The sequence below is a fragment of the Mixophyes fleayi genome, chromosome 7, assembly GCF_038048845.1.
Source record: "Mixophyes fleayi isolate aMixFle1 chromosome 7, aMixFle1.hap1, whole genome shotgun sequence".
Taxonomy (NCBI): domain Eukaryota; kingdom Metazoa; phylum Chordata; class Amphibia; order Anura; family Limnodynastidae; genus Mixophyes; species Mixophyes fleayi.
In genome coordinates this window covers 12,774,580-12,789,672 of record NC_134408.1, presented here as the reverse complement: position 1 = coordinate 12,789,672, position 15,093 = coordinate 12,774,580, and the positions used below count along the sequence as shown (strand labels likewise).

The 15,093-nt window shown below is 41.3% G+C and overlaps 1 protein-coding gene across 1 annotated transcript; it reads left to right on the top strand.

Annotated features, from left to right (window-relative positions):
* Window positions 1-1,412: 1,412 nt before the first annotated feature.
* On the top strand, window positions 1,413-5,687 carry LOC142097349 (tripartite motif-containing protein 75-like). Its single transcript, XM_075179105.1, has 2 exons — window positions 1,413-1,564; window positions 3,444-5,687. Exon 2 carries the CDS (start codon window positions 3,445-3,447, stop codon window positions 5,047-5,049), a length of 1,605 nt encoding a protein of 534 aa, XP_075035206.1. The 5' UTR covers window positions 1,413-1,564; window position 3,444; the 3' UTR covers window positions 5,050-5,687.
* Window positions 5,688-15,093: the final 9,406 nt, after the last annotated feature.

The window sequence follows — 15,093 nt, the reverse complement described above, 5'->3', positions numbered from 1 at the left end:
TCGTGTGTCTGTCACAGCCAGGGTTGCCAACTCTGAAATGAAAAACAAGCCCAAACAATCCTAAAATGAGCCCAAAAAAGCAAAAATGTAATATTTTTTTTTTATTTGTGATACAACTATCAAGATAATATTAATAGTAATGGGATCTGCAGCAGTTTCTGCAGTTACAGTGACTAAAGATGAAGATTCAGGAGTTATAGCTGCACTTTATGGGTTTGTTTTCTCTGTACACTACAATATATCCCTAGCTTTACACTATAATTACACACATCATGTTCTGTCTGGTCGCATATATACTCTCCATATCTACTGCATACAACACAGACAGGCTCCCCCAAGAGGAGTTTACGCTGAAGTTTACCTAACACCTGAGCTCACGCCCACGTAAGAGACCAACAGCGTCCTTACACTGACAAAAAATAATAACCTTTATTCTCTTCTAATTCTCCTGGATCTCTCTGCTGAGCCACTGTGTCAGTCTCTACATTGGCTGTCTATATTTCAACGAATCCAATATAAAATTCTTCTACTAACATATAAGGCCATCAACAAAATTGCACCGACATACATTTCCTCACTTGTCTCAAAATATCTCCCAACTCGACACCTCCGTTCTGCACAAGATCTACGTCTCTCCTCCACTCTCATCACATCCTCCCATTCTCGGTTACAGGATTTTTTCCAGGCTGCACCAACTCTGTGGAATTCCCTCCCTCGCACAGTAAGACTTTCCTCTAGTCTTCAAACCTTCAAGAGTTCACTGAAAACCCACCTCTTCAGACAAGGTTATGATATTCCTCAACCATCATCTTAATCTCCCTAGATTACCCTATTACCACCCTCTACACAGCTAACGCAAGACAACAACCCTCTGATCAACATTGGTACACACACAGCCCTCTCAGTACTTTTACCTTTGCGTTCTAGCTGGTCCATTGTGCAATAGGATGTAGCATATGCCCTTGTGTTTCAAACTCCCATTGTCCCATAGATTGTAAGCTTGCGAGCAGGGTTCTCTTACCTCTCTGTCTGTATGTATTACCCAGTATTGTTTTATTAATGTTTGCCCCAATTGTAAAGCGCTACAGAATCTGCTGGCGCTATATAAATAAATGATGATGATGATGATTATGGTTATATTTAGATGATTAAGAGTACAATGTAAGGAAAGGTATCAGCCATTAAACATTTTAAGGGAAAAGATAACTGCTAGCTGATTATATTTCTCATAGACAGAATGTTACTGTGCTCACACTGTGTGCTGCATGTGTACTGTACATGTGTCTGACGCCCCCCAAAGGGGAACAGGTTAATAGAGTAGAGAACTGCTGGCCTGGCTATCACTTTGCTACTATGTGTGATTTTTTTGTAGGTCCGCCCATATTGGCCAACATCCACTTTCTCTTTCCTAATAAATGTTCTAAGTTATCTTTCTGTTTCTGTGACAGTGCATGCAGAGTGTTGGGAGGGGTCTGCTGACTGCACCCTGGTAGGAGACAAACAGCCTAATACACTAAGGACACCGATCTAGATCCAGGTGGGAGCACTGTGCCGAGATACTGAGGTGAGAAGTTCTGATAGACACTAGAGACTTATTTACTACATATCCTGGAACATGCAGGACCCAGGGGTTACATGACAGTAAGAGGCTGCAGACCACATGATTCATATATGTCACATATATCCCAGGTGCATTATTCCTTATATTATACAAGTTCCTAATGAACATTGACATTGTGATTTCTGAATTTACCGATTATAAGATAGCATATCACAACTACAGTTTATAGATATTACTATGACCTGTGCAGGGGCAAACGCAGGATTTGTAGAGGGGGGTTTCCACACCACGCCGCCAGTGGGTATGACCAGCATGCATGGGGGCGTGGCTATAATATTAGACAGTGATTGGCTGCTCTCCAACTCTTCCTATCCCCATAATATACATGGGCAATGCTGCGTGCACTACTGTTAGGTGCATACATAGTAACATAGTAACATAGTTGATGAGGTTGAAAAAAGACACCAGTCCATCAAGTTCAACCTATTTTGGATCTCCTGCGATCCTGCACTTATATTTGAAATTAATCCAGAGTAAGCAACCGCCCATCTGTTTCAATTTTGAAAATCCCCCCAGACTTAATATTGCAATCCAATTTTTACCCTATATCCACTACTATCCTTTATTTTAAATTAACGGTCGTATCCCTGGATACACCTTTCCGCTAAAAATTTGTCTAACCCTTTCTTAAACATATCTATTGAATCTGCCATCACAACCTTCCCTGGCAATGAATTCCATATCTTGACTGCCCTTACTGTAAAGAACCCCTTCCTTTGCTGGTTGTGAAATTTCCTCTCCTCTAACCTTAGGGGATGACCACGTGTCCTGTGTATGGTCCTTGGGGTAAAAAGTTCCCATGAAAGCTCTCTGTATTGACCCCTAATGTATTTGTACATAGTAATCATATCTCCCCTTAGACGCCTCTTTTCTAAAGTAAACATGCCTAAACTGGCTAACCTTTCCTCATAACTTAATGACTCCATACTCTTTATCAATTTTGTCACCCTTCTCTGAACCCTTTCTAGTTCCAAATTATCTTTTTTATAGAGTGGTGCCCAGAACTGTACTACATATTCAAGATGAGGTCTTACCAACGATTTATACAGTGGCAAAATTACACTGTCTTCCCTTGCATCTATGCCTCTTTTTATGCATGCCAATACTTTGTTTGCCCTTGCAGCTGCTGCTTGACATTGAGCACTATTGCTAAGTCTACTGTCTACGAGCACTCCCAAATCCTTTTCCATTATAGATTCTCCCAAATTAATTCCATTTAATTTATAGATTGCGTTCTTGTTTTTGATCCCTGAATGCATAACCTTACATTTATCTGTGTTAAACCTCATATTCCATTTAGCCGCCCAATCCTCCAGTTTATTTAAGTCCCTCTGTATAGAAGCTACATCTTGCTCTGATTTTATTACCTTACAGAGTTTAGTGTCATCTGCAAAAATAGAAACTTTACTCTCTAAACCATCACCAAGGTCATTAATAAATATATTAAAAAGGAGAGGCCCCAGCACGGAACCTTGAGGTACTCCACTTAAGACCTTTGACCAATTAGAAAATGTTCCATTTATCACAACTCTCTCTCCCTTTTCAAGCAGAGCTGTGTGAAGCGGGGACAGGGTCCAGACACCTCAATTATACAGTGACCCAGTTTTGGAGGGGGGTTTCCAGGCACTAACAAACCCCCCCCCCCCCCTCGGTTTGCCTATGCTGTGCATTATAATGTTATATAGAACAGCTCTATCCTCTCCTCATTCTCAGACATACCGTCATTACATATCTCTGTCTGTGGATGTGACTACTCAGCCCCACCCTGTGCACTGATCTGTAACATAATAAACGTTTTGTTTAATTTCTTCCTGTTTTCTAGAATGGCGTCTGCAGACCAGGTGGACGAGCTGAGCTGCTCCATTTGCCAGAACCATTATACAGATCCTGTATCACTGAGATGTGGACACAACTTCTGCCGGTTCTGTATTGTGAGTGCGCTGGATACACAGGAGGGGTCTGGAGTTTATTCCTGTCCTGAATGCAGAGAAGAGTATCAGGAGCGCCCTCTGCTGGAGAAGAAGAGGAAGCTGAGTAACACTGTGGAAAGTTTCCTATCTACTCAGCCAGAGGAGGAGGAGACCAAGATCTTCTGTACTTACTGTGACTCTCCTGTGCCGGCTACTAAATCATGTCTGCTGTGTGAAGCTTCTTTTTGTGATAAACACTTAGGAAAACACAGTAAATCAGCTGAACATGTTATAACTGAACCCACTGATTCCTTTAAGGACCTAAAATGCTCCGTACATGGGGAGATTGTGAAATATTACTGCTCTGAGGATTCAGCCACTATCTGTATGTCCTGCTGGGTGGCTGGAGACCACCGGGGTCACCACATGGAGCTTCTGAATGTGGCCTCGGAAAATAAAAAAGAGAAACTGAGAATTGTTACTGAGACCCTGAAGTCTGAGAGAGAGGAAACTAAGAGAAGAGTCCAGAGGCTGAAGGATCACAGGAGAGAGGAGAAGGAAAAAGCCTCCGGGGTCACTGAGAGAGTCACTGGTCTGGTTAGAGACATCAGGGAGAAGTTAGACACTCTGGAGAGAGGAGTCCTGAGTGAGATCTCCAGACAGGAAGAGAAGATTTCACTCTCAGTCTCTGATCTGATCTCACAGCTGGAAACACAGAAGGACGAGCTGTCCAGGAAGATTATTAGTATTGAGGAGTTTTGTAAAATCACAGATCCATTAACTGTCCTGAAGAAAGAGCTAGAAAGTGATGTCATCAGTCACAGGAGCAGTGATGTCATCAGTCACATGAGCTGTGATATCATCAGTGATGTAAGAGATGCTGGATGTCTGGATCAGGGAATAATCTCACAGATGTTACACAGGGAACTTTCACACTTTGCTGATAATCTGATTGATCTAAAGATAAAGAGACAGTTCTCAGTGATGGAGAAATCAGACATATTACTGGATATAAAAACAGCCTCTAATTACATTATTATATCAGAGGATCTCAGATCTGCTTCTTTTACTAAGTTAAATCAGAAGAGACCAGATGGACCAGAGAAGTTTAAATCACGGCAGGTATTAAGCTCCTGTAGTTTCTCATCTGGGAAACATTACTGGGAAGTGGATGTAAGTGAAGCAGAGAAATGGGAGATAGGGGTGGCCGGTCATAGTATAGAGAGAAAGATAGATGGTGATGAATCATACATTGGTCATAATACCAAATCATGGAGTCTGTTTCTTGTGAACTACTTTGGGACAAAGCATAATAATACACATAAAAAGATAGAAGACAGAAATCCAGGTCCTGTGCAGACAGTGGGGATATATCTGGACTATGAGGCCGGACGTCTGTCCTTCTATCAGCTGTGTGACCCCATCAGACACTTACACACTCACACCGCCACCTTCACTGAGCCCCTGCATGCTGCGTTCCGTATATATAACAATTCCTCCATCAGAATCATAAAGTAAATGCTGTTACAAGTTAATTACTTCCTAGAAATCCAAATATACTTTAATTTACTGTGGAAAATTAATAATTGGATATTGGTATAATCATGTTCTTCAGAGAAAAGTGTTTGTTTTCTTTTTTATATGATCAACTGTAAGGAACATAACAAACAAGGACTTATCAATGACTGTTATAGAATTAGAATCTCAATGTTCATATATGTGTTTGTCAGATAGTAACTCCCATGCAAACCTCTCACGGCATTGAATATCGGGGGCGGGGCTCAAACACGTCATTAAGCCCCACCATTCAATGTCGTGAATTTAGGCATTTTATAGTGGGGGCGTGGCTACGGTGACGCAAAAACATCACCACGCCCCCCTTCCCCTGTCACATTACCTGTCCTCCCGGAGGACAGAGTCACAAATTCGGCAACTATGCCGTATAGCTCAAAATAAGTCACATCTCAAAGTGTCTTGTTTTACTTGTATCTTCATGCAAGTTGTGCATCAGTGTTGCACCAAGTTGCATCTTTACATTGCTCAAACGCAACTGTAAATAAGGGCGGGGTTTCTTCATTTTTATTTTACAAGGTGTGGATTTGGGGAACTGTTTATTATACAACTTTGAAATGTAGATTAAAGTGAATTTATGTAAATATGCATGAATCAATATCATTACTGGTTACACATGGGATAAATAAAGCTAAGGTTAGTAATACAGAGCGATTCTAGAAAATTGTTGAAAGCGGTAGAGAGCCGAATTGTCCTCCTACATCTTAGTTATAGTTTATAATGACTGGTTTTTAGAGTACAGTAAAGATACTGCCAAAATACACACAATTTGTTCATATTATATCAGCTGACACCTTATTGCAGTATTCACTGACATGAATAGTTATAAATATAAATATAAATAAAAACAATTTTCAGGTGAACTCTATAGCTTGCTTAGCAGATTCCCTGCTTTTGACCCCTGTAGGTCACAGTTAGCACACACGTGTTCCTGCACATGCAGATTTAGGCGCCTATTTATCAAGCCTTATATCCAGGGCCGGTGCAAGGCTTCTGGGCACCCTAGGCAAAGCTTCAGCCTCACTGCCCCAAATAACCATTGACCCATACTCATAAACTTATCAAGAGGAGAACTGAAAGCTTCAAGTAAGATTAAAGGAAATGTAAAATGCAATTGATTTACTTTAATAGTAAACAAAAATTCACATTTCCATAGCGCCAAAATTTGCAGAGATTAACAAAATAGAGAACAAATACTCACTATATCGTAAAATGAAATAGATGATAAGGGATGTATAATTTCCACACTAGTGTTGAGATATAATGCACAAATATTACACGTGAGGTAGAAAAGCAACATATCCTGAACCTGATTTTAATCAATAATATCATTAAATTTTTTATATTTTGCTATTAAACTTGTTTATATGTTTTATGACAATAAAAAAAAATAAAAAAATTTAAGTGTGAACTTATTGGGAGTAGAACATCTTTCTCGATAATTTCTGCATTGATGAGTATAAATGGACATTTATAGGTTATTATTTATGGTTATTTATTCATGACTAAAGTCACTATCTTAACCAAAAATGAATGTATACTGCCTGTCAGGCTGTCACAAAGCTGGTGACCCGACAGACTAGGGTCAATTTGTTAGCAGCCAATTAACCTACCAGTATGTTTTTGGAGTGTGGGAGGAAACCGGAGCACCCGGAAGAAACCCACGCAAACACGGGGAGAACAAACAAACTCCTCACAGATAAGGCCATGGTTGGGAATTGAACTCATGGCCCCAGTGCTGTAAGGCAGAAGTGTTAACCACTATGCCACCGTGCTGATGTGTCATTAACCACTGTATTTAATGGAGGGCCATTTCCACAAGATATGTTACGTAAATAGTCCATTGCACTAAAATCACAAACTCTCAAAAAATCACTTAAAGTAAAGCCAACACCCATGACTTTCTTTAGTTAAATAATAGCCTAAAAGGCAGCTTATTAGAAGAATTCAGGAAATGTTTAATTACCTTACACTCCAAGTTTCCTAGTCCAGCTGGACAGAGCTGCTCCTGTTTCACAGCCATTCTATGCAGTTCTGCCACCACAGCACCTCCCCTGCCTGACTCTTAGCTCTCTCGGCTGCCTTCAGGCTGCAGCTGAATGTACAAGGCCGTAGATTCATTGGGTGCTTTGGCTGGACACACAATCCAGCTTCCCCCAGAGACTGCTTCTAAAGCTGCCTCCGACTGTACAGATTCCCCCTCACTTCCCCGCTCTCACAGACCAATGGACGAGGTGTCGGCAGGGGCACCCCCGGAGAACATTCATGTCACCCTGACTGTGAGTACCTATCCGGGATCTCGCCCATGGTGAGGCTCTGGGCGCCATTATTACTTCATAAGCTCCTTCATGGGAGGAGAATAGCTGTGTAGAAGTGAAGGGGAGGGCGCCTTGCTGCACTGTGCAATGATTTGCTGAACTCCTGGTTAATTCAAAAGGTGTGCGGCGGTGAGCTTAACTATACCAGCGGCTGCTGCTAACATTATAAGACATTATTAACATTTATACCTTGAGTCAGTGGCGTCCCACAGAGCAGGGGCGTCCTATGCAGCTGCCAAACGTCTTGATAAATTGTGCCTGGAGGAAACACATTTAATACATAATAAACTTCTCTCTCTTAAGAAAACATGGGATGAGTAGTTTTATCATGCCAAGCATTCATCAAACCCTAGGGGTGCATCTGTTTGGATACAATAAGAAGTACACTTTGTGTTAGAACAAGTACAGACTGATGTTATGGGTCGTTTTGTCTTTATAAGATCAATGATAAAGTTGATTTTAATAATAATAATAATAATAATAATAATAATAGTGGGCTGGGGGGGTTATAATGTGTCTAGGGGTGGCATGATAATATAACTGGGGGTTGCGTAATATGTCTGGAGGGGTGACGTGGTGTGTGTGGATGGGTGACGTGGTGTTTCTGGGGGTGATGTGGTATGTGTGGAGGGGTGACGTGGTGTGTCTGGGGGGTAACAGGGTGAGTGATAAAGCTGAGGGGTGGTGTGATGTGGCTGGGGAGGCTGTGATAAATGTAATATTTTATTATAATGTATGTATTATATACTGCGTGATCAGTGTTATGTATGGTTTTAACTTATTGCTCAGTTTTCCATATTTACATTTTCCAATAGCTCCCAACATTCCAGGATCCATGAGAGAATCCAGTACCAGGTTGTGATAGGTGCAATAATACTTAGTAGGGGAACATCACCGAGGAATGTCTTTACAACTGTTGCGGAAATACATCGCAGGGGATTGAACTGCCCCCTTTATTTGCAAATTGCACAGTTCACAGAATTAATAGGAATGTGGATGACCAGCGTCACACCCCTAAGGAGCAAAAAAAATATGTATAAAAAGTCTCACAGTTCCATTATGCAGGTGAAGGTCTCCAGAATCCTTCCACAATGTCGTTCAAATAGCCGGGAGAGGTTCTATTGGTGCAAAATGGAACCAGAAAAGAATGAAAAGCAATGTACTGTGTATTGGTTTTTTTTAATTCTCAGATCGAACACCAATAAACGTGCTGCTCACCTTATAAACTGAAGATAATTAAAAATGAGGCCTTAAACTGAATGCAGATAAACGCATCTGTTTGTCACAAAGCAGCCACTTACCTTACAGGGTTATGTCAGGTGACATGCTGCAGCCTATGGATGCAGGGGATGGAGCTAGGCTGGGTTTATATATATTAGTGCTTTAATAGGTGTCATAGTTGCCAATTCCACTTATAACAAGCGGAATTGGGCTTCTTTTGCAGGTTTTTTTTCACTGCCTCCGGTAGCTTGTTTTTGGGCTTATGCAGTCCTCAGGCTGCATAATCGTTTTTTTCCTCTGTCACTATTTTCTGATTGTTACATTCATTTTTTTTTTTTTGTGGGCGGGTTGTGCAGCAAATTCATCCAATGAAGTGGCGCTTTGCGGGTGGGCGGAGTCAGAGGAGGACGTGGAATAAATCACAAGAAGACTGATCTACAGCAACCTACTGAGATAAGTGCTGTGACCATAGTTGCCAATTCCGCTTATAACAAGAGGAATTGGGCTTGGGTTTTTTTCCAGAGTTGCGGGGGTTTTTCTGGTGGTCGCGGGTTGTGGGTTTTTGGGCTTCATAACATTTTTTTTTTTTTTTCAAAAAACTTTATTGCCTTGTATATAATGACATCCTTGGTCAGCGCAGTCTCTGTGGAGTGTTGAGAGCGAAAGCCAGACTGAAGAGGATCCAATAGGTTGTTTGCTGTAAGAAAGTGTGTGAGGCGAGTGTAGGCAATTCTCTGGAGAAGCTTGGAGGGGCATGGGAGCTGGGAGATGGGGCGGTAATTTACGAGAGAGTTGGGGTCAGAATTCTGTTTTTTTTTAAATGGGAGTAATCACTGAATGCTTGAATAGTGATGGAAAAATACCAGTAGAAAGAGATAGATTACAGATTTTAGTTATAGGAGGAATGAGCACAGGAGACAGGGACATACCAATTTGAGAGGGAATGGGATCAAGAGGACAGGAGGTAGAGTAGGAAGATGAGAAGAGAGTAGAAACTTCCCCTTCATTTGTGGGATCAAATGAAGAGAGAGTGTCAGAGGTTGCTACAAAGGAATTGAGCTGTTGCTTGTTAAGGGAGATGATATCATTTCAAGTCTGATCTTATCAATTTTGTCCTTGAAATAGGACGCAAGATCCTGTGCACTGATGGTAGTTGGAGGATTTGGGGAAGGAGGATTCAGAAGAGATTTAAATGTGTTAAAGAGGCGTTTGGGGTTAGAAACCTGAGCATATATGAGAGATTGGAAATAGATTTGTTTAACAGTGTCCAGAGCATTTCTATAGGAGTGGTAGATATCAGTATATGTGATGAAATCATTAGAGGTGCAAGATTTACGCCAGTAATGTTCTGCTTTACGAGAAAGTTTTTGTAGCGTTCGTGTTACTGTAGTGTGCCACGGTTGGCAACGAATTCTGCGCGAAGTATGTAGTGTCGCTGGAGCCACTTGATCCAGGGCAGTTGCTAGGGTTCGATGAAAATGGGGTACTGCCCGATCAGGGGAGGAGAATGTATAAATTGGGGAGAGAAGGTGTTGGAGAGAGGTGGAAAACTGTTGAAAATCAATAGAGTTGAAATTCCTGCGGTTGTGAGGAGGCTTGGAAGAGTTTGACACTACAGAGAGTAAAGAACTGGGGGTGAGCGAGTAGCTAATAAGGTGATGATCTGAGAGGGGGAAAGGAGTGTTAAGGAAATGAGAAACTGAGCATAGTCTGGAGAAAACAAGATCAAGACAGTGGCCATCCTGATGAGTAGCGGATTCAATCCACTGGGAGAGGTCAAGTGAGGAGGTTAGAGAGAGTAGTTTGGAAGCAGCATTGGAACGTGGATTAGAAATAGGGATGTTGAAATCACCCATGATGATGGTGGGGATATCAGTAGATAAGAAGTGTGGGAGCCATGCAGAGAAGTGTTCAAGAAATTGTTGGTGTGGACCAGGGGGGCGATAGATGACAGCAACACGCATAGAGAATGGGTTAAAAATCCTAACAGCATGTACTTCAAAAGATGTGAACATGAGTGATGGGACATTTGGTAGAACTGTGAACATGCACTGTGGGGAGAGAAGTTTTCCAACCCCCCCTCCTTGTCTGCCTCCCGGTCTGGGGGTGTGGGTAAAATGGAGACCACCATGTGAAAGGGCTGCAGTTGAGGCTGTGTCTGATTGCGTGAGCCATGTTTCTGTTATTGCCAGAAGGTTGAGGTTGTTTGAGAGGAAGAGATCATGAATGGAGGTAAGTTTGTTACAAACAAAACGTGCATTCCAAAGGGCACATTTAAAGGAATTTGGAAGAGAGGGGAGACAGGTGATGCATTTGAGGTTTGCTGGATTTCTGTACTGTTCAGATATATGTGTGTGGGAGAAGTGAGGGGGACCTGGATTAGGTGATATATCACCAGCTAATAGAAGCATGGAGGAAGAAAGGTAGGAAAGATGATTGTAAGATGTGTGTCTTTTAAGTTTCTGGTGGCAGAGTGCGGCTGTTAAAGTTATTGAATTTAAATAGGAAAACAGTTCATGAGTGTTCACTAGAGGTGAGTGAAGTAATGAAGGGGCAATGTGGACAGAGGTGTGTGTTGCAGGATGGGTAAGGGAAGATATAGTCCTAAAGATAATGCCATGAAAAGAGAGAAAGAAAAATATTTTGGCAAGCATTGGGATTTATGAGTTAAATAGCAAAAATGAGGGAATTAAAGGAATTACCTAATTACAATTTCCAGTGTAATCAGATAAGTAGTGCAGAGCTAGGCTGCAGCAAATGTAGTGAATTCCTGGATGTATGGATAGTATAGAGTAATGATGTGGGAGCCATGTGGGAGAATGGGTGGAAGTGTTGAATGGAGAGTATTAAAGAGCAGGTGATTGAATAGCTGAGTCACGAGAGAGGAGAGTGGTTCAAATTCAGTATAATTTCTTCCTACTTGTGATGTCAGACAAAGCATTAAGTAGAATTTAAAGCACAGTGATGAGATAGGGGACTGAAATAGCTGTAGCATGGGTAGGGAGTGGCTGAGCAAGTAGTACAGCAGGCTGATTAAACATAGTGGATTTTGCAGTGAAAACAAACTGACAGATAAAACAAACTTTCATGAGATGAGAAGAAAATAAGATCAGAGTCCAAAACAGTCCTCATGCTGCATGGAGCTTGTAGCCAGGGTGAGTTGAAAACATCAGAGGTAGAATATGGAGTTTCAAGTGAATACCGACTGTAGTCCTTGTGTAGCTGAGTTAATAGGCAGAATGTTCTTCTCCTGTTTCCTCCTGTGTAACTCCGGTATAACTCCGAATTATGCTATTTAAATTTGTTACACTTGTAATTGACACACTTAGAACTAGACACACTAACTATGCAGCCATCACTGGCTTGCAGCCATTCTACAAATAGAAACTAAACCAAAGTCTTCTTCAAGGAGGTTGACTCCAATTCTTACATCCCCTCTACCAGCAGTCATCACACCAACTGGATTCAAAACATCCAGAAAGGTCAGTTTAACTGATTATGGCAAAATGGTTCCAAACAGGAATGATATGAAACACAGGCCCAAATACTTAGAGAACGGTTCTTAGAAAGGAACTGTAATGACATTTCATTCTGTAGAGCATTTATGAGGTCAGGCACTGATGTTGGAGGAGAAGGCCTGGCTCGCAATCTCTGCTCCAGCTCATCCCAAAGGTGTTCGATGGGGTTGAGGTCAGGACTCTGTGCAGGACAGTCAAGTTCTTCCACACCGAACTCAACAAATCATGTCTTTGTAGTCCTTGCTTTGTGCACTGGGACACAGTCATGTTGAAATAGAAAAGGGCCAACCCCAATCTGTTGCCACAAAGTTGGAAGTTTAGCATTGTCCAAAATGAGTTGGTATGCTTAAGCATTAAGATTGCCCTTCAATGGAGATAAGGGGCCTAGCCAAAACCCTGAGAAACAGCCCCACACCATTATCCCTTCTCCACCAAACTTCACAGTTGGCATAATGCAGTCAGGCAGGTAACGTTCTCCCAGCATCCGCCAAACCCAGGCTTACCAAACAGAGAAGCGTGATTTGACACGCCACAGAATACGTTTCAACTGCTCCACAGTCCAGTGTCAGTGTGCTTTACACCACTCCATCTGACGCTTGGCATTAGTCTTGGTGATGTGAGACTTGCATACTGCTGCTCGGCCATGGAAACCCATTCCATTAAGCTCCCACCACACAGTTTTTGTGCTTACATTAATGTAAGTGGAAGTTCTGATCTCTTCAGCTATGCAGCTATGGAATCAGCAGCGTGTTGGTGACTTTTACGCACCATGCGTCTTAGCAGTCGTTGACCCCGCTCTGGGATTTTACATGGTCTACCGCTTCAGGGCTGAGTTGCTGTTGTTCCTAATCACCTCCACTATCGAATAAAATCATTTACAGTTGACCGTGGAATATCCAACACGGATGTAATTTCACGAACCGTCTTATTGCAAAGGTGACATCCTATCACAATACCATGCTTGAAGTCACTGAGCTCTTCAGAATTAACATTTTTGTATCACAAATGTTTGCAAATGGAGACTGCATGGCTAAAGTGCTTGATTTTATACATCTCTGGCAACGGGTCTGATAATTAACAGGTATGGCCAAATACTTTTGTCCATATAGTGTATATATTTGTGTGCATATGTTGTATTGCTAACTACATGGTTCAAAGCTATCTCAGTCAACGGCTTGTAAATCAGTAAACATATAACACTGATCACGGTAGGTGACATAAGAGCAGATGAAGCTACTAAGAAAACAGCAACCCCACTTATAAGTCTGGCACAAAATGCCATCATCAGTTAATGTAATGTTTCTCGTTAATTTATTGATGTGTAACAGGTATGTTCCCTACATGAAAAAGCCATCTGAAAGTGCAAGAGATATGATCAAGAATGTAGGCTCTCTAATGAGCAGGGTCCTCCATACCCTTTGTTTTCATGTCTGCATTTATATTGTCTACTTTGTATATCCTTGTTTTATCTATGCATTGTTTTTCTTACTGTATGGCGCTGCGGAGCACTGTGGCACCTTACAAATCTAATAATAATAATATGAAAGATGGACTAGGTAGTGTTGCTCCAAAGGCATTTTCCCAAGACTTGTTGGGGCAGCTTATGGCCTAACTCATTTGGGTAAAGACGCTGGGCCTGATTCATTAAGGAAAGTTAAGCAAAAGTAAGCAAGTAAGGCAAAACCATGTTGCATAGGAGGGTGAGGTAAATTTAAAATGTGATTACAGATTTATAGTTGGGGTAGGGGATGTAATATATCAACTTTACATTTCAGCGTACAAATAAACTATCAAGTATTTGTGTGCTACATGAAAAAAAAGTCACTATTTCCCTTATGTGCAAAATAATAAACTTATTTGCACCCCTTGCATTACAATATGGTTTTCTCCAGTACACTTAAGTAAGAAAGCTTACTCAGTTTTTTGGTTAACTTTCCTTAATGAATCAGGCCCGCTTTTATTATTATTATTATCAGATAAGCTTTATATTTATTTCTTTGGTACGTGGATATTGATTAGAGCACATTACTGTTTACTGACATTTGTTGGATAATACTACACTATATTTGCCACTTTTCTCTTGTATGATATATATATATATATATATATACACACACACACACACACACACACACACACACACATACACACACACACACACACACACACACACCGTATATACTCGAGTATAAGCCGACCTGAATATAAGCCAAAGCACCTAATTTTACCACAAAATACTGGGAAAACTTATTGACTGGAGTATAAGCCTAAGTTGAGAAAGAGAGAAAAGCTGTCAATGGGGAGCAATAGCTACATTTAAGATCTCATTGTTCATATACAAATGCTGAAAGGGCGTTTGAACATGGGGAACAAACTGCACATAAACTGGAGGAAAAACAGAGCAGCCACAAGAACAAGATTCCTCCCTATTGCAAACACTCCTGTTAATTGACACATACACACCTAAAAGAAAAGTAGGTTCTTTCCTTAGAGCATATTTTACACTGTGAACAAACAACAACTTGTCATAACAGTTTTATTTGGCTGCTTTTCTGTGCCTCTGTATTCAATGAAGTCTGATAGCTCACAAAGCGGCCAGACACACTTCTAGTGCTTAAGGGAAAATAGAGCTTAAGTGCAGTGGCTGAATAGGTCTATTCCCCTTCCTATGCAGGATACCTTTAGCAGTAGGCAAGAAAGTACAAACAGAAAATAGTGGGGCATCAGTTCAGTCTTTTACTTACTTCCGCAGTGGAACGCAAGTTTGCATTCCAAATTCCGAACCTCCTGTCAGTGGAATGCACATACGTTCCACTGTGGAAGTTAAGAGCTGAGGGACCGGGGAACAGGTAAGTTCACTCGTGTATAAGCCAAGGGGGGTTTTATCAGCATAAAAAGTGTGCTGAAAAAATCGGCTTATACACGAGTATATA